This window comes from Muscardinus avellanarius (assembly GCF_963383645.1).
Source record: "Muscardinus avellanarius genome assembly, chromosome: 9".
Lineage (NCBI taxonomy): Eukaryota > Metazoa > Chordata > Mammalia > Rodentia > Gliridae > Muscardinus > Muscardinus avellanarius.
In genome coordinates, this window is record NC_137795.1 from 92,651,481 (window position 1) to 92,679,377 (window position 27,897).

At 41.1% G+C, this 27,897-nt stretch overlaps 1 protein-coding gene across 1 annotated transcript in view; it reads right to left on the reverse strand.

Annotated features, from left to right (window-relative positions):
- The window catches only part of CHCHD3 (coiled-coil-helix-coiled-coil-helix domain containing 3), a gene marked incomplete at both ends in the record, with an annotated part of 279,332 nt that overhangs the window by 241,038 nt on the left and 10,397 nt on the right, over positions 1-27,897 (reverse strand). Inside the window, one exon of the mRNA XM_080701232.1 lies at positions 25,832-25,919. Within this exon, the coding sequence (XP_080557358.1) occupies positions 25,832-25,919 (88 nt within the window). The remainder of the gene's footprint in view (positions 1-25,831; positions 25,920-27,897) is intronic.

Consider the following 27,897-nt stretch of genomic DNA (forward strand, 5'->3'; position numbering starts at 1 on the left):
CATCATCCAAACTGTTGTCACAAGAAATGCTACCGACCTCAATTCAACCCACAGGGATCAACAGTTGCACTGAAGACCTATCAAGCAGCAATAGCTTTAATCCATCACTGAGAACAGTTAAAAATTCATCAATATGCAAAACATAAGTGGCAAGTTAAGAAGTAATTAGCCAAGTGTGGGACCCATACCTGTAATCTCAGTACTTGGGAGGCTGAGACAAGAGGATCACAGGTTTGAGATCTGTTCACAGTAACTTACCAAGACCCTGTTTAAAAATAAAAAATATGAAGGGCCAGAGGTGTAGCTGAGTGGTAGAATACCCCTCTAAATACCCAATACTATAAAAAAGGAAGTAATAAGCCTTTCATATGGATAATCAGGGTAGGCTGTCTGAAGTAGCAGAATATTACTGATTTTAAAGACCAATCAGGCCAGGCATAGTGACATATACCTATAATCCTAGTACTTGCAAGGCTGAGATAGGAGGCCTCAACAACTTAGTGAAATCCTATTTCAAATTAAAAAATAAAGTAGGACTGAGATTTAACTCAGAGGTAGGAAGCCTCTGGGTTCAATCCCCAGTGACATAATAATAATAATAATAATAATAATAATAATAATAATAATAATACAACCAATCAGGCCTAATGGGGAAGGGGGAGGGTTGACTGGCCAGGCAGGGGTAAGAAGGCAGAAGACAAGCAAGAATCATAAGACAGGTTTAGAAAGTAGTACGAAGCCAGCCGTGATAGTGCACACTTCTAATCTGAGCATTTGGGAGGCTGAGACAGGAGGATCTGGGTTCGTAGACAACCTCGGCTACTTAGTGAGGCGCTGTGCAGCTCAGTGAGTACCTGTTTCAAAATAAAGAATAAAAAATAAGACTGGGGGTGTAGCTTGGAGGTCAAATGCCCCTGGGTCCCATCCCTAGTACTGAGAGAGGAAGGAAGGAGGGAAGGAAGGAAGGAAGGATGGAAGGACGGACGGACAAACGAACGGAGATGCCTCCTTTCTCCATCCAATCATCAAAACAACTAGTCATAGATCATCAGAGACCAGCTATTGAAGGTAAGGATAGGAAACTGTCCCCCAAAATAATTTGAAACCTCTCGGACATAAAAATAAAAGCACAGTATATGGAAAACAGCAGGAAGATAGAAACATAAGTGTAAGTCTCCCCCAAGCAGGCTTAGAAATATATACATATCCACAAACTGAGAGAGTGCTTCCAAATATCCTGATAGCAAGGAACCACTATGGGGACATTCTCCAAGTTCCTGCCAAAAGAATGCCATTTCATTTTAAATGCACATATATCTACCCTAAAATCACAAAAAATAAATGTGTTGGTTTAAAGTATAGGACACTTGCTATTTTAGCAATAGCTTTTCAATTTTCTCACTTTTTATTTTGTAATCATTTCAAACTTACAGAGAAGTTACAAAAGTACTACCAAAGTCTATGTGTAGCTTTCAATGACATTTCCCAGTTAATACTTTACCAATTATCTTTGTTCTCTCCATATACAAATACACATGCAAATATATTCTTTTTATTTTAATAAATTTATTGGTGCATTGTAGTCATACATCTTAATGAAATAAAAAAACTTGTGGAGATATACATGCACACATCACCCAATCAGGCCCTACAATCCCTAACCCTTCCCTTCCCCTCCCTCCTTCCAATGCTTGGTTTCCTGATTACCTTTGATATGTCTTTTTATTGGGGAATTGAGGCCATTTACATTCAGTGTGATTATTGAGATAACTTTTAATTACTAACATGTTAAGATTTTATTTCTGTTTGAAATACTGTTTATTTTTCTTTGCTTAGTTGTCTGCTAGATGGAAAATCTTGTTTCTCTGGTTCTGGTGTGTAATACCTATTTCTTCTTTGTAGTTAATCTCTTTGAGTATTTTCTCTAGCGCTGGTTTTGAAGACATAAATTCCTTCAGTTTCTGTTTGTCATGGAAGCTTCTTATTTCTCCATCTAATTTGATAGAAAGTTTTGCTGGGTAGGAAATTTTTGGCTGGAAGTTGTTTTCTTTCAGAGTTTGGAATATGTTACTCCAAGCCCTTCTGGCTCTCATGACTTGGTTTGGGAAGTCTGGAGTGATTCTAATTGGTTTGCCTCTGAATGTCACTTGGCCCTTTGTTTTTGTTGCCTTTAAGATTCTCTGCTTGGCTTCCACATTGATCATTTTGACAATTATGTGGTGTGGGGATCCTCTTCTCCGATCCTGTCTAAAGGGAGTTCTATAAGTTTCCTGGACCTGTGTATCGACCTCTTGCTCTATGTTTGGAAAATTTTTCTGCTATTACTTCCTTGAAGAGATTGTTGATCCCTTTGGTTTCACTTTCTTTTCCCTCCTCTATTCCAATTATTCTTAGGTTAGCTCTCTTAAAATGGGCCCATATTTCTTCAATATCAGATTCCTGCTGTCGGATATTTTTTTCTAGATTAGAAACTATGTGTTCATTTTTGGAATGATCATCTTCTAAGGGCGAGATTCTGTTCTCCATGTGGTCTAATCGGTTGTTTATGCTTTGAATTGAGGCCTTTAGTTCATTAATTGCATCCTTTATCTCTTTTTGGCTCTCTCTGAGTTCTTTTCGAAGCACCTCTATTATTTCTACAGTTATTTTCCTGATTTGATCTTCTAGAAATCTCTGATTTTGTTTTATCGGGTTCTGATGTTGTGGGGTTGTGGGCATTCATTGCTCCAGTGTTATTCCTCTTTCCCATGATTTCGGATGTTTGTGCCTTCTCCGGGTTCTTCCCTTGGGTCACTATGACTTCACTTAAGGTGTTCTGGATCTCGAGTCAGTAGTATCTCAGACCCCACTACTCCTTTACTGGGTTGTATCACAGAGTCTCCGACCCAGAGAGTCAATAGAGGCTGCTTTAGACTGTGGGGGGTGCCAGGTTGCACATTCTCCTATGGTGTGATATTTCTGCCACTGCCACTCCCCCACTGGGTCAAGTCCCAGGGAGTACAGTACTGGGATTTCTCCTCAGTGGCCCGCAATTTGACTCACTGTTCTTGAGTACGCAGATGTAGCTGAACTGGACTCAGTGAATTTGCTGCTGTTACCGCCGGTGGGATTATGGTGCCACTGCTACGCCCTCGGCCGTGAGGCTGGCTTATTTCTTCTTGGTTTTGAGTTCCACTCTGAATCCCTGCAGCGTGTGTTGAGCTCAGCCACTGGGAGCTTTAGATGTTCCCTGCGCCGAGAAATCCCGCCTGGCTGTTCCACAGTGGCTCACCTCGGCTTGCTGTAGCCGTCCGGTGAACTCGCCGCTGCCACCGGCAGTAAAGCGCTGCTGCCACGTCCTCGGGCGTGAGGCTGGTGTATCTCCTCTGTGGCTTTGAGCTCTGTTCTCAGTCCGCTTTCTCTCTGGAGCCTGGTGATTTTTTTGTTTCTCTGGTGATGGTGTTTTCTGGCTATGAAAGGCGCTGATTTTGTGGTAATGGAGACTGGTTGTTAGCGGGGCTCTTAAGCCCCACTTTTCTCGGTTGCCATCTTCCCGGAAGTCTCCCTCCTCTATTCTGATTATTCTTAGGTTAGCTCTCTTAAAATGGGCCCATATTTCTTCAATGTCAGATTCCTGCTGTCTGATTTTTTTTCTAAGTTATAAATTATGCATTCATTTTTGGAGTGATCATCTTCTAGGAGCAGGATTCTATTTTCCATGTAGTCCAATCAATTGTTTATTGTTTGAATTAATGCCTTTACTTCAATGATTGCATCCTTTATTTCATTTAGATTCTCTCTAAATTCTTTTCGAAAGCCCTGCATTATTTCTACAGTTATATTCCTGATTTGATCTTCTGGAGATCTCTGAATTTCTGTGTTATCAGGTTCTGATATTATGGGGTTGTGGGCGTTCATTGCTCTATTGTTGTTCCTCTTTCCCATGATTTGAGAAGTTTGTGCCTTCTCTGGGTTCTTCCCCAGGTCACCACAACTTCACTTAGGGTACTCTGGATCTGGAGTTTGTGGTAATCTCAGCTGCCACTACTCCTTTACCGGGTTGTATCGTAAAGTCTCAGACCCAATGAGTTACTCGAGGCTGCACAAGAACATGGGGGTGCCAGGCTGGGTGTTTTCCCATACAGAGCTGCGACTAGGGTGTGGTATCTCTGCCACCACTACTCCTTCACTGGGTTGGACTGCAAAATCATAGACCCAGGGAGATTATCAAAGCTGCGCAAGTCCCTGGGGGTGCAGTGCTGGGATTTCTCCTTTAGGGGCCGCAATTTCACTTACAGTTATTGTGCGCACTGATCTGGAGCTTTCGCGTGCGTGGTGAACTTGCTGCTGCTGCTGGCAATATGGCGCCGCTGCCACACCCTTGACCATGAGGCTAGCGTATTTCTTTTCTAGTTTTGAGCTCTGTTCTGATTCCCTGGAAGGCGTGATGAGCTTGGCCACTGGGAGTTTTAGGCGTTCTTAGCACTGAAAGAACTGCTGAATTACACCCGAGTGATCCGCAGCTGCTCACTTCAGCTCCTTGTTTACCTTTCCTCTCTTGAGCCTGGTGCTGTGAGGCATGATGGTGCCAGTGCAACGCCATAATACAGGCTGGTTTCTTTTCTGGTCTCTGGTTGCTCTTCTAGTCTTCTTTTTCTTTGTCCCTTGTGTTTACATTTTTTTATTTCTCTGCTGATAGTGTTTTCTAGCTATGAAAAGCACTGATTTTGTGGCGGTAGAGATCGAGTATTAGCAGGACTCATAAACTCTGCTTTTCTTGGTCGCCATCTTTCCAGAAGTCCACAATGATAATTCTTACTGGTGTTATAAAGCGTTTCTCTTTACCTGATTAATGAGTTTGAAAGGGAAAATCTGGCCTAAATAGTGTGGCCCCTCTTCTTCCCTTTTAGAAGAGATTTATCTGCAGGATATTTTTGCCACTACTCCTTCCTTCCTTCCTTCCTTCCTTCCTTCCTTCCTTCCTTCTTTCCTTCTTTCTTCTTGGTATTAGGGATTGAATCCAAGGGCCTTGTACCTCTGAGCTACATCTGCAGCCCTTTCGCAAATATATCCTTCTGAGTCATGTAACAAGAAGTAGCAGGCATGTTTTTGCCCTAAATATTCCAAGGTGACTTCCAGAACACAAGGGCAATCTGTGGCCCAAGTACAATGCCATAAGCAAAATTAAGAAGTTAACAGCCACACAACACTAATCCACACACATTATTCTCTTTCACAAATTGCCCTCATATTAATTTTTTATTTCATCTTTATTTTTGATACTGAAGATTGAACCCAAGAGATTTCTACCTCTGAGCCACATCCCAGCCTTGTTTGATTTTTTAGGTTGAGACAGGTTCTGATTGAGTTGCTAAAGCCCTTGCTAAATCACTGAGGCTATCCAAATCTGAGATGCTCTTGCCTCTGCCTCCCTAGTATTGCAATTCCAGTCATGCGCCAGCATGCCCAGCTTCATATATGTCGTCTTATCTTCACATTTTTTTGTTTTTCTACCAAGAATTAAACACAAGGGCATTCTACCACCAACCTACACCAACAGCCTGTTTTACTTTTTTATTTGGAAGCAGTGCCTCAGTAAGTTGCTCTTGCTGTCCTCAAACCAACCTGCGATCCTCCTGTCTCAGCCTCCCAAGTACTAGGATTACAGGTGTGTGCCACCACACTCTGCTTATATCTTTCAGAATGAAAAAAAATGGATTCAAATCTAATCAAAGATCATTTATAATTGTCCTATTTTTTTCTTTCTTTTTTTTTATTTTTTGGTGGTACTGGGGTTCCTGGAAACTCTTCTACCTCCGGGTTACACTCCCAGACCTATTTATACTTTTTATTTGGAAACAGGGTCTCTTAAGCCAGCGAGACTGGCTTCGAACCAGCACGATACTCCTTCTCCGCCTCCCAAGCGCGGGGATTACAAGCGCCCATCACCACGCCCAGCCTATCATATTTCTTTAGACAAATAATTGTTTTAATTTCTTTTGTTCAATGCTGGGAACCAAACCTAGGATCTTAAACACACTAGGCAAGAGCTTTACCATTGAGCTACATTTCCAGATATCTCCCCCTTTTTTGTGGTACTAAGGCTTGAACCCAGGGATATTCTACCTCTGAACTACATCCCCCCAGCCCTATTTCTTATTCTGTATTGGAAACAGGGTTTCACTAAGTTGCAGAGGGCCTCACTAAGTAGCTGAAAATGGACACAAACCTGCAATCCTTCTGTCAAGGCCTTGCTAAGTAGCTGAGGATGGCTACAAACCTGCAATCCTCCTGTTTCAGCCTCCCAAGTACTGGAATTACAAGCATGTGCCACTATACCTGGCTCCCAGCCCCTTTTTAATTCACTGAAGGCAAACTTTAATAAATCCATGATTTAACATGAAAAAGAGTTTTATCCAACTTAATGTTTTTGAGTTTTTACATGCTCCATTGTTGTTTTTAATAAAACTTGAAAAGCCTTATTTAAGTGTATGAAGCACAGCAAACACTTTTGTGCTCATAGTAAAACCCATGAGAGTATGCTACAGTCACGCTGGTTGGGTTGATTCCTGGCGCTCACTGAGCCACAGTACCTAGAAAGCAACAAGCCTCACTCACCTTCAGGTCCCTCAGGATTAACAAGCACCTAAATGTTTAAAGGGCAAAGTGCACATGATGTCTGAACAGTACTTCAGCAGGAGAGGCAGAAAGTTCTTCTTTTCAGGTTCAACTTTCCATTAAAATTCTCCAAGAAAGAGAACAGCGGATTGTACATTAGAATTGGTAAAGTGGTGTCTGATCATGAAACAGTGTCTTTAATTGTGATGTTAACCAGTTAGGCTTGCTGCCTTCAATGTTAAATAAGAACTGGGAATAAACAACTAACAAGACTACCAGGTACCTTTAAGGGTCTCATTATGGGTAAAAAAGCATAAAATACTCCATCTTGCACCCCTCCACTGTGGAGTACGTACAGACCCTTGGTCAAAGCCCTGTTTAAGTTGGTGCGCTGCCGCCATTTTCCACTGATCCTAAACCACCTGTATATTCACCTCTTAACGTCTCTGATATCAATGGCAGCACTGCAAGCTAGGTGCCAGTCCTAACATAGTTCATGACAGTGTCTGTGCACAATCAATACAAACCCAGGAATAGCATCAAGACCTGCAGAATGAGCAGTAGCCTGAGAGAAACCTCCAGTGTAAGCTGCACTGTTTTTAAAAATGCTTCCTCACAGGGGGTGATAATGTGCAAAGAACACTGCCGTGGACAACTCCACGCCAGAAAATGATTCAAAGCCAGACATGGTGGTGCAGGCTTGTAATCTCAGCATTTGGGAGTCTGAGACAGGAGGATCCTGGTTCCTGGACGGCCTCAGCTACTTAGTGAGGCCCTTTGCAACTCAGTGAGACCCTGTTTCATAAAAAAAAGAAAAAATAGGGCTGGGGGTGTCACTCGGAGGTAGAATGCCCCTGGGTTCCATCCTAAGTACCAGACACACACACACACACACACACACACACACACACACACACACACACACACACACACATAAAAAGCAGTGATTCAAGAGATCTGGACTCCTGGACTCCAGATGTGGTGCCAAGAATATCCTTACCGAGCTGCACACATGGCTCAGTGGTAGTGGAGCACTTGCCTGGCATGCATAAAGCCCTGGTTCCATCCTAGCTCCCAAGAGTATGAGTGAGTGAGTGAGTGAGTGAGAGAGAGACAGAGAGAGAGAGAAAAGTTACTAATTCGTTATACTTACTTTTTTTTTGCAATACTGGGGATGGAACCCAGGGGCATTCTACCTCCAAGCTACACTCCCAGTCCTATTTTTTCTTCTTTACATTAAAATAGGGTCTTACTGATTTGCAAAGGGCCTCACCAAGTAGCTGAGGCTGCCCTCAAACCGCGATCCCCCTGCCTCAGACTCACAAATGCTGGGATTACAAGCATGCACCACCACGCCCAGCCTAATTTTTTATTTGATCTATGTTCTTCCAGTAAATATAAAATGAACATTTCAATAGATAAGAAAGCAGTTTATCATAACTTAATTGTCAAGGTTATTTCTTAGCAGAACATAAAACCATGATACATGTCATAGTTACTGGCATCTTAGATACTGTAAAACACAGTATTCCAAGCACAGAGGAGAATGCTGACCAACATCCTTAGAGAGCCCCTTCAGAAACAGACCCAGCCAGGCCAGGAAGTCCACCAACCTGGCACCCCTCCCAGCTTGAAGCTAAGCGCTCCAGGAACCAACAGGGCTCTTGCACGCCTGCAGGGCCCTGCATCATCCCAGTCGCCACTCCCTGAGGCTCACTTCAGAAAGTAGGGTCTGCATCTCCATTAAAGGCTTCTGGCTTATAGCAGGGCTGCAAACCACGTGGGGAGACAGCATGACACAACGCTCCCCTACAAGCCAAAACACAGCTGGGAGGTTAAATTTAGAGCTACCAACCTTGACAGTACCCTTTTAATCACTATTTCTTCTCCTAATTCTCTGGAGTTGATTTTTTTAAAACTCAAAAGCTGCCAAAAGCATTTTTCTGTTGGCCGAGTTATTCTAAGCATCATACACACAAAAATAAATTTTTTAAAGCAACCAATCTTTAAAATGCATATTTTTGCACCTTGATACTTTTTATGTACTTTTATCTGATTTTTAAATTACATTCATTAGATCTGTGCATACACATAAATGCTTGAGTATAGGTTATGTGTAAAATATGTGAATGAATAGAGATAAAAATGTATTTCAGATGGGGACAAACTTCAAAAGAAGACAGTTCTCATTCAGTAAATGTTCACAGATATATACAAATAAGCTCATAATTATAACTATACATAATGAATCAATAAATATACATAGCTGAAAACTCAACCATTCATTCAAAAAATGTTTTGTCCAAGTAGCAGTGTTAGAATACAAACATGAATAAAAATTGTCCTTACTTCAAAAGTTCACAATCAAAGGAATCTTAATGCCATTCCATTATTTCATAGAGGAGAACACTAAGATGCAGAGAAATAGAGAAACTTATACAAGGTCCTAAGTTAACTTGGAAGCCCAAAAGCACTTCAGTTTTTAGTGACAAATATTCTAATGAGTTTGGGTACCACTGAGGTACTGGTGCTAGTTGGTCATAGAAGCATTTTAAATTAGCAGTACAATGATACACTAACTCAGTCTCTATATATTCAACTGTCCTAGGCATTAGGTTAGCCTTGAGGTAAGTATGACCCAATTCATAGGTAAGAAAACCCATGATGACTCAAGACTGGCTGGTCCCAAAATCCAAGCTCCCTCAAAACACCATACTGCCTCCTCACTAACCACTCAACATACAGGCTCGAGCCTCTCCCTGAGAATCCACCTGACACAGTATGGAAGTAGTTCCATGTCCACGTGCTAAATCCTATTGCCTACCTTAAAAAGGGGGGCAAAATTTAAGTAAATACTCTTCAAGTAGAGTATTAACTTGAAGCTCAAAAAAAAAAAAACCTACTACTGTTGCATATGGAAAAAGTGAAAAAACAAAAGCCAACCAAAATTATTTAAACTACTATAAAATTAAATTACCACAATTCCTTCACTTCACTGTCCAGACACATCGGCCTAAGGCAGAACAATTCAGGGGACAGAGGCTTGCTTTGATATCAGCCTGCACTACAAGAAAATGTGGGGAACTACTAAACTGTTAAAATGTTCATTCCAAATGATCTTTGATTGACACATTATTTTTTACAAGTGACACACACATACATCTGTGTGTATATATGCAGATAAATGTGGGTTTTAACCAGTGCTACACAGAGACAATACCAGAACCCAATATTGGAATACAACATTGGTATTTCAAGAAGGGTCATACAAAGAGGAACCAACTGTGACTGCCAGTTATGGGAAGACACCAATACCTCAGTGGTACCCAAGCCCATTTGTGTATTCATTATTAAAAACTGAAATGCTATTAAAGATTCCAAGTTAACCCTGGAACCAAAAGACTTATTTTAACATTATTTCAGCTGTACCATTGTTTCTTTGGGAAAATGTGAGTCCCTCTGTCCAATAAGGAGGATTGCTCAAGAAGCAGTGGATTTAGAAATGAGCCCCAGTCACTTTTGAACATCAAACACACTGTAAAGGGTAGCACTGAAGACCTGGGCTCAGTTAGGTCAGGGTCTCGATATCTACCAATACCCATCACTCCTTCCGTCCAACCACAGTGCTAGGTGGGCATTTATCTAGTAAGTGTCTATAAATATCTCTGGAGGGAAAAAGCCTATGTGAAATTGTTGAGAGAATCTCCTTCCAAATTCTGTAAGCTATGCCTCTTTTTGGTCAAGTAAGCCCTCTCATTCTTACTTGGGAGTAACCACCAATTCAGCACTAGACTGAAGATTGAGCACTCTGTTACTTACAGGATAAGTCAAGAAAAATCAAAGCTGATGCTTTTCCTATTATGGTCTCTGAAGAAACCCCAGTAATGATCGGATTCATAGTGAGAAACCACCCACTGCCACTATTTGTGTTTAATCAGGGTCAAATAGATCACATCAGCCACCCTAAAACATTAATCTGAAGCATTCTACTTTTCAAGATAGTTGGCAATCAAATGAAAAAGAAAAATGTATATATAATAGTGGTAAATGTGCTAAAAAAAATTACTCAGGTGATGGAGTATCAGGAAATAACTGTTTTATTTAAGTTATTTGATGATGAATTCATTCACAATTTTATGTGGATAGATCACATGATGAATACCTTTTGGCTACAATCTTTGTTCATTTTTCAAGAGGGCTAAATTTTGCATGAATGAGCAAAGCAGGGTAGGCACTCCCTGCTGTCTCGTCAAAACAGAAAATACCAGTCCCTACAACGTGGAAGAAAAACGAAAACCACATTAAACAATTTACCTGAGGGTACATGTTTTATTCATGTATATGGCTTCATAAATGCTTTAATACAAAATACTTTAAAAATAAAGTACCTGTTAATGAGGAATATGAAATCAGCTACCTAACAAACAAATCATACCTACCTATCTTATTCTGAAGGTGACAGAAAATAGCACTATGCCTTTTACTTCTGTGAAGGCAGTAAGTCTTTTAATTAAGACAAAGCAATGTATAGCTCTCTAAGGGCAAACTCCAACAACTTCAAAAATAAAAATCAAATATACCCAGCAATGACACTCTGTTAACACTAAAAAAAAAAAACTTGCTGCAGAACAGTGCAGCAGAAAAAATGAAGACATAGTAAGGGCTCATCACAAGTTCCCTCGCTCACGACCTTCCTATCCCAGAAAGGGTTAATGAATTTCCAAAGCTCAAGCTATAAGCGCCTAGTCAAAGTTTTTAAAAATAATCAGCACTATGGGCTAAGGATCTGGTTCACTGGCAGAGTACTTGCTTAGCATGCAGGAAACCCCATGTTGAATCTTCAGCACTGCAAAAAATAATAATAAAAATGCAAGTCCCTAAGTATATATAAGAAACATGGGGACAGAAAAAATGCACCTGAAGATACTTTTTAAGAAGCTGACAAGCCACATGTGGTGGCGCACGCTTGTAATCCCCGCGCTTGGGAGGCTGAGACAGGATGATCGCACTACTGAGTGAGGCTCTAAGAAACTTAGTGAGACCCTGTTTCCAAATAAAATATAAAATAGGTCTGGGGGTATAGCCCGGAGACAGAAAAGCCCCTGGATTCCACCCCCAGTACCACAAAAACAAAAACAAAAAAATCTGACAAAATTTGAAAAGTATTTCAAGAGTTCTATTGAAATACAATGTATTATGCCATAAAATCGCTTGTTTAAATTATATAATGCAATGGTTTTAGTGGGCTCAGAATTGTAGAACCATCAGCAGTGACTCCCTATCCTTCTACGGCCATCACCCCAGCCAAGGCAACCGTGGACCTACTGGATTTGGGATCACATAATACATATTTTGTAGTACTGACTTTTTTTTTAGTCAAACATACTATGAAGTCAAAAGTACCTTGAAGAAGCTGGGGATGCTCATGAAGCCCTTCTCGTCATCCCATCACCAGGTGTGTATCAAACACTTTCTATACAGTGAGACAGAAGGCATGTGAGTGGCAAGGGGACCAAGGGCCCAGGTATGTACTCTGCCCCCAATGAGCTTAATGCATGGTAAAAATGCTAACATAACCATAAGTAACTCTTTTAAAAATGGAGAAAGTAATGACTTCCCAGAGAAAGACCAACAAAATACTATATGAGTTCACAGGAAGGCAAAATAAACAGGATCATCAAGCAGAGCTCTAATGAAGCAATATTCAAGATGGCCCGCCCCCCTCCTTTACACACATGGCTAAAACTGAAATAAAGATATAGAGATGGAGGCCTCTCCTAAAGCAGAAAACTCATACTCCTTACTCCTTGTGCCCTCATCTCCCATTAAGTATCTGCATTTTAAATATATATAACTACTTATAATTCCCAGAAATTACCACGCTGTTCATGATTGTAATCATGGTACCACCTCCACTACCCAAATTTTTTCTCCCAAGAGTTATCCTTCCCTCTACCCATCATCCCCTACCACCAAACCCATTCATCCTGCAGTCTGCAACCCTGACATCACCACCTCCTTCAGGAAGTCAACCTGCCCTTCCCAGGAGGAGTCAGTCCTTAATCAATCCCGTGTCCCATGATACCTCCATTCCAGTTCCTACTGCTCCACTCTGCCTTACTCATCTCTGAAACACTGCACCGACTACAGTGTCTGAAACACAGTCGAGACTACATAAATGTGTGCTGGAACAAGGGCTCAGAACACCCAGGGACAGACAAAGAGGATGGACAGAAAGTAGCTCCCTTTTGCAAAGGTCAACCTGGAGCTGGGGGATGACGGAGGTGAAGCTGCCGCCCCTGGCTGCTGTGTTGAAGAAGAAAGAGACATCTATTGATCTCCTGCTATATTTCAACACCTGCATGTTATCTCATTTAGTCTCTATGACAACCGTGTGAAATTGGTATTGGTCTCTCCATTTTATCTTGGAGGAAAATGAGACAACTTGCCCAAGATCACACAACTATTAAGTGGCAAAACCTCTTTGAACACTAAATACACACACCACAAACACGCCTCTCTTCAGAGGTGCTTCAACAACTGCCTTTTCATTTCCAATCTGAAGAATTCGGGTTCGTTGCCTCTGTAGCCCCGTCTATGAAACCACACAATCACATTATATTAATGCCAACAAAGCAGAGGTGAGGTGCCCAGTCGGCCTTTGCACTGGGGTTTGTCTAGCCTGGTACAAATCATACCTTCAGGAGTACATCAGAAACGATGCTGCAGGCCTGAGTGCCAGGGTAGTCTCTGTGACAGTCCAGCTAAAAGAATTTTACTTGAATGGAGAGAAGGAGGTCGTTTTCAATGAATATATAACATGGCCTTAAAAAGTTTCTGTTCATAGCTCGGTGGGATGGCACAAGCTTATAATCCCACTACTTAGGAGACTGAGACAGGAAGATCAAAGGCTCGAGGCCAGCCTCGGAAATTTAGCAAGATCCTGTTTCAAAATAAAAAATTAAGAACGGGGTATAGGGTTGGGCGTGGTGAGGCACGCTTGTAATCCCCACGCTGGGGAGGCAGAGACAGGAGGAGCACTCAGGTTCGAAGCCAGCCGCACTGGCTTAAGAGACCCTGTTTCCAAAAATAAAAAAGCATAAAATAGGTCTGGGAGTGTAGCCCGGAGGCAGGAGGGCTTCCAGGAACCCCAATACCACCATAAAAAAAAAGAAGGGGGTATAACTCAGAGGTAGAATGTCCCTGGGTTCAATCCCTAGTACCAAAAAAGTTTTCGTTCGAGGTCCTATAAAATATAATGAGCCAAAACAATGAGAAAAAAAAAATCATTTTTTAGAAGTTTGACTTTGTCCTTTTTGCAAAAAGATGAACAGAAATTTTGAAATACTAGCTATGTCAGAGGTATAATGCTCAATAGGAAGGACAAAAAAGAATTAGAAGAAGTAATTTATCATTTGTATGTTTATCAGGCTTGATAAAAAATATTCTTAATTATATAGTTCGTGTTTTTCTTAAAGATTTTTTATTAAAAAATAATAAAATATGTCAAAGGTCAAAGAATAATCATGAAAAGAGGATTATAACTTCCTATAATCTTATAATACTCACTCTAAAAAGTTTCCAAGACAGAATATTAAAGCAACATTTTAGGAAAGCTTTGAAAGGATGTCACAAAAGCAGATTACAGGCTCAACCCCATGGGATTCCCAGAGAAATCAACATGTTATTTAGAAAAATTAAAGAAACACATTGTACCCAATGGGTCTGTGTTGTCCCACAAAATTAAACAAAAGCTGCTTAGCCAGTCTTATTTTTCCTACTGGTGGAAAAGTGAAATATGAATGGAAAAGGTAAACCGAGGTGACTGAGTGTGCGGCCCTGGCATCCTTGCAAACCCCCACGAGCACTCAGAGCAGAAGCCAAGCTTCAAAGGGAATGGCTGTTGGGATAATTTTGTTAGAATAATTAATTTTGTTAAAATAATTTGCTTATGTAATTAAAAGGAGAGATTTGGAATCTACAGCCCAAGTGGCTACATGGCAAAACCCTGTTTTGAAGGAATTGTTGACCTTAAATGGAGCTTTAATGCTTGTGACTGAAATCAAAACTGCCCTGATGATGGTGATAGTGATGGGTTTTCACATTATTCCTTGGTCCATCCTGAAAAGTGGCACATAGCAAGCCATGTGTTACCTTATTTTTTTTTAAAGTCATGAAATGACCACCATACTATGTCAACAACAAGAATAATCACACCTTGATGAATTTAACGTATTTACCAAATAAAGTCTAGCGCAAAGCCAATCTGATGCAGTAAAGCACATAGCAATGAGGCGAAAACAAGAACTGATGGTAAAAGTCCACAGGAGCTAAACTAAATTCTAAGAGCTCTCCCTTTTCCTTTGTTAGGTCTTAGATATTTACACGTGTTTAAACACATATGGAAGCCAGTCTTCCCATCCTCTTCACAATGGCCTTAGCAAACACACGCAGTGAGCTGCCTTTAAACCCTGCCCCAGCATCCAAACCAAACCTTGGTGCTCCTGAGCTCAGGACCCCAGAAAGAGCTGGCCCAGGGCTGAAGGGAGAAGAGAAGAGAGTCTGCCCTTTCAGGAAGAAAAAAAAGTTATAGTCCTTGCACCAGAAGCTGAGGTCCAGCATGAGAACAGCCACACAGGAGAAGGGATGGTACAGAGCTCTACCTTCCAGGAGCCCAGTGTTTTGGCAACAGGAAGCAAGTGGGGTCCTAACAGAGGAGGCAGCCAAGAGTGCTGAGCCCTAGTCCTAGACACACTAACCTAACCTAACTCAAAATTCCAGGGGGAAATAACTAAGGTCAGATTCTCTTTGACCTAATGGGAAAAGGCAGGGAGGACCTTGTACCAGGAACTGAAGGAAGAACCCAATCCCAAATTGCTGAGCCCTCAGTGAACCTTGGCAAGTCTGCACCAAGGACTGTATCCTTCCTCAACTGAATCAATCAACAGATGAATGGATTATAAAATTATGGGGCATACACACAACGGAATTCTACTCAACAATAAAGGACAACAAAATAATGTCTTCTGCAGGAACGGGGATGGGCCTGGAGAACATTATGTTAATTGAGATTAGCCAGTCACAAAAAGTGAAGGGCCATACGTTTTCTCTCATATGTGGAAGCTAGGGAGTAATTGGGATACCAGGGGGATTTTAAATAGTGGAGGAGAAACCAGTGGAGCCAGGGAGGTGGTGTGAGAAGGGGGATGGATGGAGGAATCGCTTTCACAGACATTATTATGTCCACATGTGAGAACACCAATGCAATCTCAATGCTCTGAATGGAGGAGGGAGCGACTGGGGAGGAAGCCTAGGAAAGCTCACCAGGTGCTGTGTACGTTTGTCACCATCACTACAAACTCCATCATGATATGAGACTACAAGACCAATAAAGTATGAAAAAAACTTGAAAATGGAAAATGCAGAGCAAGGCTCAGTCATCACTCATCGAATTAGGAGCAAGATCTGTGGGCATCCGCTGCAGGACTACAGCAATCTTGGGAGGCCTGTCACCAAAAAAGAAAGAAAGAAAGGAAAAAAGAGCAAGGACACATGCAATGAGAGGCTGTTCTCACATATCTGAATATCTGACAAAAGGATCTAGCCTCACCACTAGAGTGCGTGCCTGTGTACCTCCCCACCACATAATCTGGGAGATGTTTCAACCCCCTTCCATCTTTATAGCAAAAGATGTGATGTTGCTACTACCCTGTAACATAAAGTAATTTCAAGCTCCTATCATATGATGCTAGCCAATTATAACCCACATTTCAATTAGCCACTCTTCCAGGGAAACCAGGGCCTGCAGCAGCTGGATGTTCTTACACCTGCCACTACCACTGTGAAAAAAGTTTGAAGATCTGTAATGTAACATAATGTAAGGGGTGCACATGGGGTCCCAAGGCTTTTCAAGGAACCAGAACCCTGACAGCTGTCAACAAAGTGTCAAATAGCCCTGGGGGCAGAACAGGCTTAAAAGGGGTCTTAAGTGCTCAGTGCTCATTGTTCCCTGGTAACTGGGACCTGACCTGATACAGGGCACTACAGCAGTAAATGAACAAACCAGAGACAAGACAGGGAAGGGTAAAGGGAAAGAATAAAACGCTGTGTCAGGCCTTACTTTTTAAAATGTATTTTACAAGGAAAGACATCATCATCAACAACAATAGCCTACTATTTGGCTGACAGCTGGAAAGTCAATGGATTGATTTTAAATACCTCCGCCAGCAATAGAAAAAAATGTACATTTGAAACTCCCTTGGGTGACTTGTTTTAAGAGATCTGGGCCAGCTAGATGATGTTCTCAAAGTCTGTCAAATATCAAGAAAGGCAAAAATGTTAATTGTTTATCTCACAACTGCCCTATAAAATTCAAGCCCAAAGCAATATTTTTATCTACTGTATGTTCCATACTTTATATTCCATTATAGCAACTTATATAACCAATGTCAGATATTTTATTTTCTAACTCTTAACACATGACTACAAAATTCCTACCTTATGGTTGTGCTTATCATTGATGATATTCATGACTTATTTTGCTGTTATATCAAAGAACAAAATTTGTTCTATGAGAAAATGCAAACCAAAATCACTTTAAAGTTATAGTGTTCTATTTCCCCACATCTTCGCCAACATTTACTGTTGTTTGACTTCTTAATGCTTGCCATTCTGATTGGGGTTAATGGAATCTCAGTGTAGTTCTCATCTGCATCTCCTGACTGCTAATGATGAACGTTTCTTCATGCAAGTATTGGCCATCTGTATTTCTTTTGTGAAGTATCTAAATTCAACTGCCCATTTCTTGAAAGGGTTGAGTTGTTGGTGGGATTGCAAATTGGTACAGCTGCTACTATGGAGATCAGTGCGGATATTTCTCAGAAAACTGGGAATGGATCCACCATATGATCCGGCTATTACACTCCTGGGTATCCTTCCAAAGGGACTGAAATCAGAATAATATAGCAATATATGCATATCCATACTTAGGGCAGCACAATTCATAGTAGTCCAGTTATGGAACCAATGCAAGTATCAAATCAACAGATGAATGGATTATAAAATTAGGAGATACACATGCAAAGGAATTCTACTCTGCAGTAAAGAACAAAATTATGACATTTGCAGGAAAACGATGAATCTGGAAAACACTGTTAAGGGAGATTAGAGAGTCACAGAAAGTGTGCGGTCATGTTCTCAGAAGGAAGGCTGGGAGTAGCTGGGGCACAAAAGGGACTTTAGAGCATGGAGGAGAAACCCCAGTGGAGCCAGGGAGGTGGCTTGGGGCGGGGGAGAATGAATGAAGGAAACCCTTCCGCTGACCTTATGTACATCTGTGAGGATACCAATCAATCTCAAAACCATGCAGGGGAAGAGGGGTGGGGAGGGAGCTGGGGCAAGCCCACCAAGTGCTGTGTGCATGCATGTCACTAGATCACTGTGAACTACATTATGATGTAAGACTACTACGCACCAATAAAAGCATAAAAAAAAATAATGTCCAAAATCTGCTGCAGCAAAAATGGAGAGCTTCAAAAGTCAGGCGTGGTGGCGCAGGCTCGTAATCCCAGCATTTGGGAGGCTGAGACAGGAGGATCATGGTTTGCGGACAGCCTCAGCTACTTAGCGAGGCCCTTTGCAACTCAGTGAAGCCCTGTTTCAAAATAAAGAATAAAAACGTAGGGCTAGAAGTATAGTTCAGAGGTAGAATGCCCCCTGGTTTCCATCTCCAATACCACAAAAAAAAATTTTTTTTAATGGAGAGTTTCTTTAGAACAGCTTCCCTCTTTTTTGCTTGTGGTCATTCAGGGTACTCGCAAAGCCTGAGTTAGTGCCCAGCTCCTGCTAACGGTGGCTCCGGTGGCTCCGTGGAGCCACTATAATTCTACAGTTCTAATCTCCATATGCACCAAGCCTCACCCCCACTTCCATCCCCACCCCCCAGACCCAGACACTGCTGCTTAATAAGTCAGGCATAAGCAGGGAATTTCTAACCCACTTGATTTCATTCCACCTGAAAGCACTTATGCAAAGTAACTTAAGCAAAGGCAGTCACAGGGGAAGGCCCCCCAAGATTTCTAAAAAGCAGCTGGCTAGACCAGTGATTAATCCACTAAGTAGAAAATCAGCAGAGAGAAGCTCCTAGATGCTAGCAGCTATTGGAAAGTGAGACTCGGGGACATTTTAGAAGCATCTAAGGTTCTCCTCTTACGATTCTTTTCTTCTATCCCTGCAGATTTTTCTTTCCTGCCCTAATTCCCTTTTTGCTACCTTAAAATGTCATGTTGTAGACACTACACAGTCAATGAATGGTTGTTTTATAAAAAGAAGGTCAGTGTCCTCCTCTTCATGTTAAAATAAAGTAATTTTAAATTTTTGCTGGATTTCCAAAAACAAACACAACACTGATGAACCAAATGGCAAAGAGGTAAGTATCCTAGACCACGGGAGGAGGCCTGAGTCACGGACTGACCGCCACCACCAGCCAACCACCAAGTCCCCAAGTCCTCCTCTGCCTTTGTTTCCAAGACCGTGCGACGTGGCTTACCTTCCCTGTCTCTAGTTTGTAACTCCTCTTTTATGTTCTGCTGCCAAGAACAACTAGCATGACCTCACTCTCCCTGCTCAAAAATCATCTACTACACTGCCCAATGCAACTGAGGGCAAACTTTGTTCTCCAATGGAGTCAATTAAGGACAAATAAAAATGCTTACAGGGATGAAAATGGTTCTATTTATTTCTATAGTGAAAACACATATATATCCTTACCATTCAGAATCTTTTGTTGAATATAAAAATATCAGTGAGAAAATCAGCACTGCATTTTTAACCAGAAAAATGTTATTAATATCTAGATATACTTAAAAAAAGCAACTAATGCAACTTTCTGACCTCGCATCCTAAAATTAGATGGCAGGGTTCAGTAGCTGCCTAGGTCCTAGAGGGTAAGATTATCCTCCTTAATTTCCCTAGCCTACCTGCCCATTAGGCCCCAGGACACCTTTATCTGAATCTGGTCCATGTTTTAAAACTACCAGAAATAGCTTCACACTGACAAGAAGCCTACTCCCCCTGAAGGCAGGCCCACCTGCTCAAGCTCCTGACCCTCTTTCTCTGAATTCCTGAAGTACTTTCCATATCTCTGTCTATATCTCACTTACATATTTATTCCCTTACTCAAAAATATAAACAGGCCAGGCATTACACACCTGTAATGCCAGTACTTGGGATGCCTGATACAGGAGGATCACAGGTTCAAGGCCAGCCTCAGCAACTTAGTAAGCCTTGTTCCAGAATAAAAAATAAAGTTGGTTGGGAGGCTGAGACAAGAGGAACTTGGGTTCATGGACAGCCTCAGCTACTTAGTGAGAACATTTGCAATTCAGTGAGACCCTGTTTCAAAATAAAGAATAAAAAATAGGGCTGGGGGTGTAGCTTGGAGATAGAATACCCCTGGGTTCCATCCCCAGTATAGAAAAAGAAGGAAAGAAGAAAAGGAAAGGAAAGGAAAGGAAAGGAAAGGAAAGGAAAGGAAAGGAAAGGAAAGGAAGCAACCAAGCAAGCAAGCAGGCAAGCAGGCTGGGCATGATGATGCACACTTGTAATCCCAGTACTTGGGAGGCTGAGATAGAAGGATGTAAGGTTCACAGCCAGCACCAACTACTTAATGAGGTCCTCTGCAACTCAGTGATATCTTGCTTCAAAATAAAGAATAAAAAATAGGGCTGGGGGGTGTTACTCAGAGGTAGAATGTTACTGAATTCAATCCCTAGTACTGCAAATTAATTAGTTAATTAATAATAAATAAAAGAGCTGGGGGGTACAGCCTGAAGATAACCAAAAAAAAAAAAAATTTACACACACACACGCACATACCCCCAAGGGAAGAGTATTAAACTAGTACTCATTCACTGCACAACAATGTTAAATATGCTCTGAACAAACTAGTAGTTCCTTGAAGTCAAAGATCACTGCTATGCCAATACTTGTTGACAGATGGAACTAACCATATGAGTTCTTTAATCATCCATTAATGTGGACTGTTCATGGATTTCCTTTTAAGAACAGAATATACTGACTTAGATTTAATACCTTGGAGCTCTCTGGCAAATTACCACTACAGTGCACACACAAGTCCAGAGTTGAGACCGTGACACCAACAAAGGTGCATATACTAAAAGTTAGGAACCTAGACATTGCAACTCCCTTCCTATCTTGTTAACTCAAGTCAAAGGAATAAGCATAGCTTGTTTACTTTGAACTCTCCCTTCAGTGCTATGTCTAAATTAGCCTTAAAGAGCTGTTTAAAAATAACTAGGAGGGCCAGATTCTGGGAGAAAAATACATAGAATATATAGATGAATCTGTTTCCCTAAATTGGCTGTTTAGTTTGGGCTGTGCTATTTCCTGCTCAAATTGGTTTCCTGCAATTTGTTAAGGCTGCCAAATACTTAGTGATCTCAGTGATATACTTAACACAAATTGGCAAATCTTTCTTATTTTTCACAATGACAAGAAATTTACAGAGAAACTTGCACAGTGAAGATAATAATAAAAGTGAGTTCATTTGTCTCTTTTTCCAGATTTATGATTTTCATCTGGTTACTAGAGGCTTAGGAAAGCAACAAATAGCCTCCTAATACCATTTGCTGTCTGGTTTTGTCATATTGATTTGGGGACAGTTTCTTCAGCAGTAGGTTGGGTCAAACATGAGCAGTTTGATTTCATCAGAAGCCAGAAAAACTAAAAGATCAGGGTGGAAAGGGGGAAAAAAAATCAATACTGAACACTGATTTTTTTAAATCAAAAGATGCAAGACATTAATGAAAAGGTAAGTTTATAACTATGTACAATGGCATCTCCTTATGTCAGCCAAAAAAAAAAAAAAACATTATCTGGTATAAAAGCAAATATGGTTGAGATAATGCAGGAAAAAATAGGGGCCGCAAGGACACAGTAAAGTTCTTTAGAGCACATTCATTTATTAAAGTGGCATTACAATCTGCTGTATGTCACACAGTATATTATTTTGCCCAAACAGCTTTACATGCAAATACTTATTGCAACGAGTCATTGATCTGGTTCAAGGCTTGGCAAAAATAGCTTGAGTAAAGTCTTTAGAGGAGCTCACTTTCTTAAAGTATAAATTATATTCTCAAAACTATATATGCAACAAAACTTAGCTCCTATATTCAGAAATCCTAGGGCTCTCAGTCCATCAAATGCGCTGCCCTATATTCACACATACGAATAGCCTAAGGCATATCTGAACGAGTCCTGTGAGAAAGAAAGCATTTTAATAAATATTAAAAATTCAACTCACATTGAATATATAATTTACTTGACATTGAGAAACGTAGAAAAGACTGGTGACATTTTATCAATATATTTCTGTAGACTTGAAAAATTATTTCGTAACACATCTAAATTATAAATCATAAGAAATCTATTAGCATACTAATTCCTCTAAATGAGACATACTTGGAAGAGAGGCTTTCTACTTTTATCAACATACTTTTTTAATTTTTTACATTGCTAATTTACACAATCATGGTCTAATTGCATTCTTAACCCAAAGGCAAGACCACTTCAAATTAGCACGCCAGTCATAGTTCTTTTCTTGGCTTAGGTGGGAATGGTTGATGAAAATCATGTACACACTCGAAAAGTCAGCCCTAGCAGCCCTGCTGAGTCTTTTTCTTGTCATGATGCAGATAGGGAAGAACTTGCATTTGCGTAGCACATGGGACTTGACCGGGCATTCCAAGTCTAAAGAACCAGTACCTTCAGCATCCACTAACACAGAGCCTGGGCAGCTATGCCAGAGACTGAGGTCCTAAGACTACATCTTAGAATGTTCCCAGAAGTTTCCACTACTGATAGTCCTGGGCATACGGAGCAGAAATAACTTTCACTAACACAAAAACATATGGCGCCGTCTAGCTCTGTAACCTCTATTACATCATTAAAAACATCTGATGAAGTGTGCAACGCCAAGCACGATGTATTCCAGACTGGAGCTGTGCGGCAGAGCTTTCCGCAATGACAGAAATGTTCTATATATGGTAGTCACTAGCTACACATGGTTACTGAGCATAAAAATGCAGCCAGTGCAACCGGGAAACTAACATTTTTTTATTTTACTTCAATTAATTTGAATTTAACTTTTAATAGACACAGGTGATTAGTGGCTACTACTGATACTTCCAACCTGACCACCAAATTACAAGGCGATACTCTAAAAGCTTTCAGCACCCAGGCTGGCCACAGCCAGGCATAGAGCAAAGAGTTCGCCCATCATGTCAACCGGAGAGTGGAGCGGGATGGATCCCTCCACCAATAAGAGCTTCTCATACCATCAGTGGCTTCCTCTGCAGGCCATAAATACCAGGGGCATTTGTACAAGTCTGCAAACCCACATCTACTCTCTTGAAGCATCAGTTTAAGAAAAAACATTTTTTTTTTTGCTCTTCTTTGCCTCACTAATGAAAGAGAGGCAGCATGGGAAAAGGCTGGAAAAGCCAACAAGCATTTACATACAGGAGGTTCTCCCCAAGCGCAAGCTGAGCACACTGAGGCAGCTCCTTCCTTCTGACTGGCTTCTGGCACATCCCTTCCACAAATGCAGCGAGACGTCATCTGATCTACAATATAGCTGAGTGGTTGGTTAGCTGTACCTGCTCTAGAGCCCCAGGACAGGAACCCACCTCACCTGTGAGGCAAAATAATCACCTCCAGCCTCAGTTTTCCCCACGAGAAATGGGTTAATCAGTTCCCTTCTTATAGGAGCATAAGGATAAAATATGACTAAGAGATGGGTAAAGGATTTAACAGAACTACCATATAATAAGCATTATTTGTGTTGTCTACTGTTATTTCTTCATCGCCACCAACCCATCTTCTTAATACAGAAGGCAGAAAAAAAAAATCTATCTAGAGCAAATTATTTTTAGAACAAATCTCAATTTTTAGAATTCTTACATATCAAAATCTATTCTTAGGGGCGAAATGGACGATGTGTACATGTATGTCCACACAAGTTTTCTACCCCATTATGATGTATGAATACAATATACCAATAAAAAAATTTTTAAAAATTTATTCTTAAATCAAAATTGATATTATATAATTTCATTACCTTCTAGATTTCTTTCACTTTTTTTTGTGGTACTAGGGTTCCTGGAAACCCTTCTACCTCCAGGCTACACTCCCAGACCTATTTTATATTTTTATTTGGAAACAGGGTCTCTTAAGCCAGTGAGGCTGGCTTCGAACCTGCGGGATCCTCCGGTCTCCGCCTCCCAAGCGTGGGGATTACAAGCGTGCACCACCACGCCTGGAGATTTCTTTCACATTCTATCTTCCTAAGTCTTATTACATATTTGGTTGTATCTACCCAAAATCTCTAAACTCTTTGAAAGGACAAATCCTTTTCCTAATTTGTCTCTTCAAAATGTTCAAAAAAATTATTTTGCAAAGTAAGCACTCAATAAATGTCACTAAAATTTACTTTATAGAGCTGTATTCCAGAATGATCAAAAATAGTTATTTTTAAGTGAAAATGAGATTTGTCCTAAATCAGTTCAACAAACAATAATATACACTAAGAAGCAAATACCATTCCAAGACTTGGGAAGGCACAAAGGCCCTGAGCTTAACTTCTGGTGAAGACAACAGTCACACTGGTAAGGAGAGGGAGGGCGGCGGGGGCTAACAAACACCAAGAGGATGGTGGGAAGGCTGGAGCAGCCACGGTGCGCCTGGGGGGTCGGAGGGAGGGGGGCAAGAGAAGCAGTTCTTACTACACTCTATGTACCACGGAGAGGCACCACTGGGGCAGGACACAATCTGATTTGCTTTTTTCATAAAGCTGTGAGGGTCCTTGTGTGCACAGCACAGGGGGCCAGTTAGGAGGCTGCAGCAGGTATGGTAGGAGATTGTGGTTTTCTGGATTGAGGCGGTAGCAGCAGAGACGGACCCAAAAGGCTGTATTCAAACACATTGCAGAGCCGGGGTAACAACACTAGCTAATGGCCTGGCATGAGTTAGAAAAAAAGGAAACAAGAATGACTCTTCAGTCTGGGGACTGACCACCATGTCTATGTAACAATAAAAAACATTTTGGGGACACATTAAGCTGAAGACATGCTTACTTTCTAACGAGTGTAGCCATGAAGCATCCTCGATTCTGCTACAAAAAGCTCTGAAAGGGCAAGAACTAGTTTTTATTCATCCTGGCACCTGCAACTCTAAACATGTCAGAAGTTCAATTCATGTTTACCTTACTTAAAATCAGTAAGGAAGTTACAACAACCCCCAGTGTACAGCATGTGGGAGTAGCTCACCTTTCTCAACTTCAGTCTATAGCCAGACTTACCCCTTCAAATAAATACAGAAAAATTCTCACTTAGTCCAAAATTAACCATCCCAACCTTTTTTCTATTGTCATTTCACAATAAACAGCACGTCTGTCCATTACTTGGGCAGTATCAAGAGCAGTGCTAAGAGCTGGGGGTGCTAAGGGCTGGGGTGTCTGTAGACTGCTTGCCTAGCATTTGTGAAGCCCTATTTTCCATCCCAAGCACTGTAAAAACAAAAAAAAAAAAAACAAAAAAAAAGTGTTGGACACACAGCAGGAACTCAGTAAAGAATATATGGGTGGGACAGGAGAAGGAAGGGAAGAAAATAGCACCAGGTTTCTTATCTCTTTCTTATCCAACAAGACTTACAGACAAAATGAGGCTAATTCTCTGTGGATGTTATTTAACATAACATTTTCATTAATAACTAGGACCGAGTGTGATCCAGTAAGCCTTTTATAAACTTAAATTTATTAGAAAATAAAATCATTTGGGATTTTTAATAATCTGAAAGCAGTAAATGATTATTTTATAGGTATAATGTTTTTATCAACATTTCCTCCTAAATCTCCAATACCTCTATTAGCAATTCATTTTATACAAAAAGATATGAAGTAACGTTCCTAAACCCAATAGAGGGAACATTCAGGCATTAGACAAGAAAACAAAATTTCCAAAGACTGGCTGATAGTAGGTTCATACTTTATGCCAAACATTTTTAAAGAAATCCTGACACTGATTTCTAACTTTCCCTACAAAAAGCTAAACATTCAAATAACAAAAGACAGCGGGCAGCTCAACTTGACTACTGAGTAAACTTTTTGCACTTACAGTTTTTTTTCAGTTAAAAACCCTAACATTAAAATGTTGCCTACCTGAGGCACCATAAATTCCGGAATACCGCTGAGACTTTGAGCCAGACGGAGAGGATTCCTTCATTCGATCAATCACATTTTCCGAAAGCTGCAAAAGCAACAGCCAAATGAAATCAATGACAAAAGAACAAGAAAGAAAAACAGAGCGAGAACATTCAAGCAATTTAGTCATCCATCCACATCAACGTGGATAACGAATGGCCTAAAGAAATTAGCTAACTCCGAGAGCTATAAAACAAAAGCAAGAAAGAACAGCTTTAAAATTCCAAGCTGCACCCCACTGCACAACTCCTTTATTTTTCTAATGTACTGCCAATTGCACATAATAAATAACTTTTCTGTTTATTTTATGTTGTGCACTAAATTGTAGTCTTGGAGAAAACATAAGGCATCAAAACTCCTTCAACTTCTCGGCTCCAATCCTACAAATTTATAAATAAATTTATAATAGGCCTCAGCTCCTCCCTTCCTTCCCGCCAGTCCTAAACAAAACTGTTCCTTCTTTCCTCCCTCCTTCCCGTTCAAGGCCAACCACAGACAGTCACTCTTTCAACAGATTTTACTACGCATTCACTATTTACAGGAACTAGGCTAGACTTGGAGAATTCATAGTCATCAAGTTGCTTAAAGTAAAGTAGGATACAGAGCAATGGTCAAGCATTTATAATGTGCAGGGTGCAGCTCATGTCCTCCAACCTTAACACAGAAAGCACCTTTGCAAGCGGTGGCAATGGGACTGGAGCAAAGGGTAAAACAGCCAAGCTGGAGGTAGAATAGTGATGACCAGGGACTCGAAGGGGTGTGTGTTGGGTTGGAGAATGGGGATAAATAGGATCAATGCACACTGTATGCATGTATAGAAATATCACACAGAATGCCATTGATGTGTTCAATTAATACATGTTAATTTTAAAAGAAAGAAAAAATGAATTAAAAGACAATGAGTGAATAAATGAATCAGAAGGACAGAGGCTAATGGTTAGAAAGAGAGCGTTCCGGGATGAGGGAGCTTCATTAAGTATACATGAGATGGAGGGTTTGCTACCATTAGACATCCACATGGAGACACCAGTGGGCAGCTGGCAATGGGATGGAGTCTCTGAGGAGTACTCAGCCTGGAGAGCTGAGTCGCCCACCCCACAATTGCTACTGTGTCATCCTTTTTTATTTTCTTGACAATAACTTACCACTATATGATACTTCTTGTTTACTGTCTGCCTGCATCATCCTTCTTTATTTTCTTGACAATACTTACCACCATATGATGCTTCTTGTTGACTGTCTTCCCCTCACAGTGGAGAGAAAGCACCACGGAAGAAGGACTTGGCTGTCCTATCACTGTATCCCCTGACTCAGTACACCAGGTTAATAGAATGTTTAAATAAATGAATGACATAACATGAATGGATGAAGAAGAGAATGGCTAAAGAAGGAAACTGAAGTGGGGCCACAGCAAAAAAAGAAGATGCAAGCCAGGTGTGGTGGCGCATGCTTGTAACCCCAGCACTTGGGAGGCTGAGACAGGAGGATCGCACAAGTTTGAAGCCAGCCTCAGCTATCTAGTGAGGCTCTCAGTAACTTAGTGAGACCCTGTTTCCAAATAAAATACAAAATAGGTCTGGGAGTATAGCCCAGAGGTAGAAAAGCCCCTGGGTTCCACCCCCAGTACCACCGAAGAAGAAGAAGAAGAAGAAGAAGAAGAAGGAGGAGGAGGAGGAGGAGGAGGAGGAGGAGGAGGAGGAGGAGGAGGAGGAGGAGGAGGAGAAGGAGGAGATGGAGGAGGAGGAGGAGGAGGAGGAGGAGGAGGAGGAGGAGGAGGAGGAGAAGCAGCAGCAGCAGCAGCAGCAGCAGCAGCAGCATAGGGAAGATGGAGATTTCAAATTTAAAGACTTTTAGTAAACTCTCTGGAGTTTGAACTGAGTCTAGAGGCAACAGGGCACTACTAAAGGATCTGAAGCAGGGTAAAGACAAGATCAGATTTACATTTCATGAAAATGACTTTGGCTACACTGTAGAGAACAGATTGGAGAGATAAGAACAGAAGAAGGACCCCTGAAGGAGGCTGA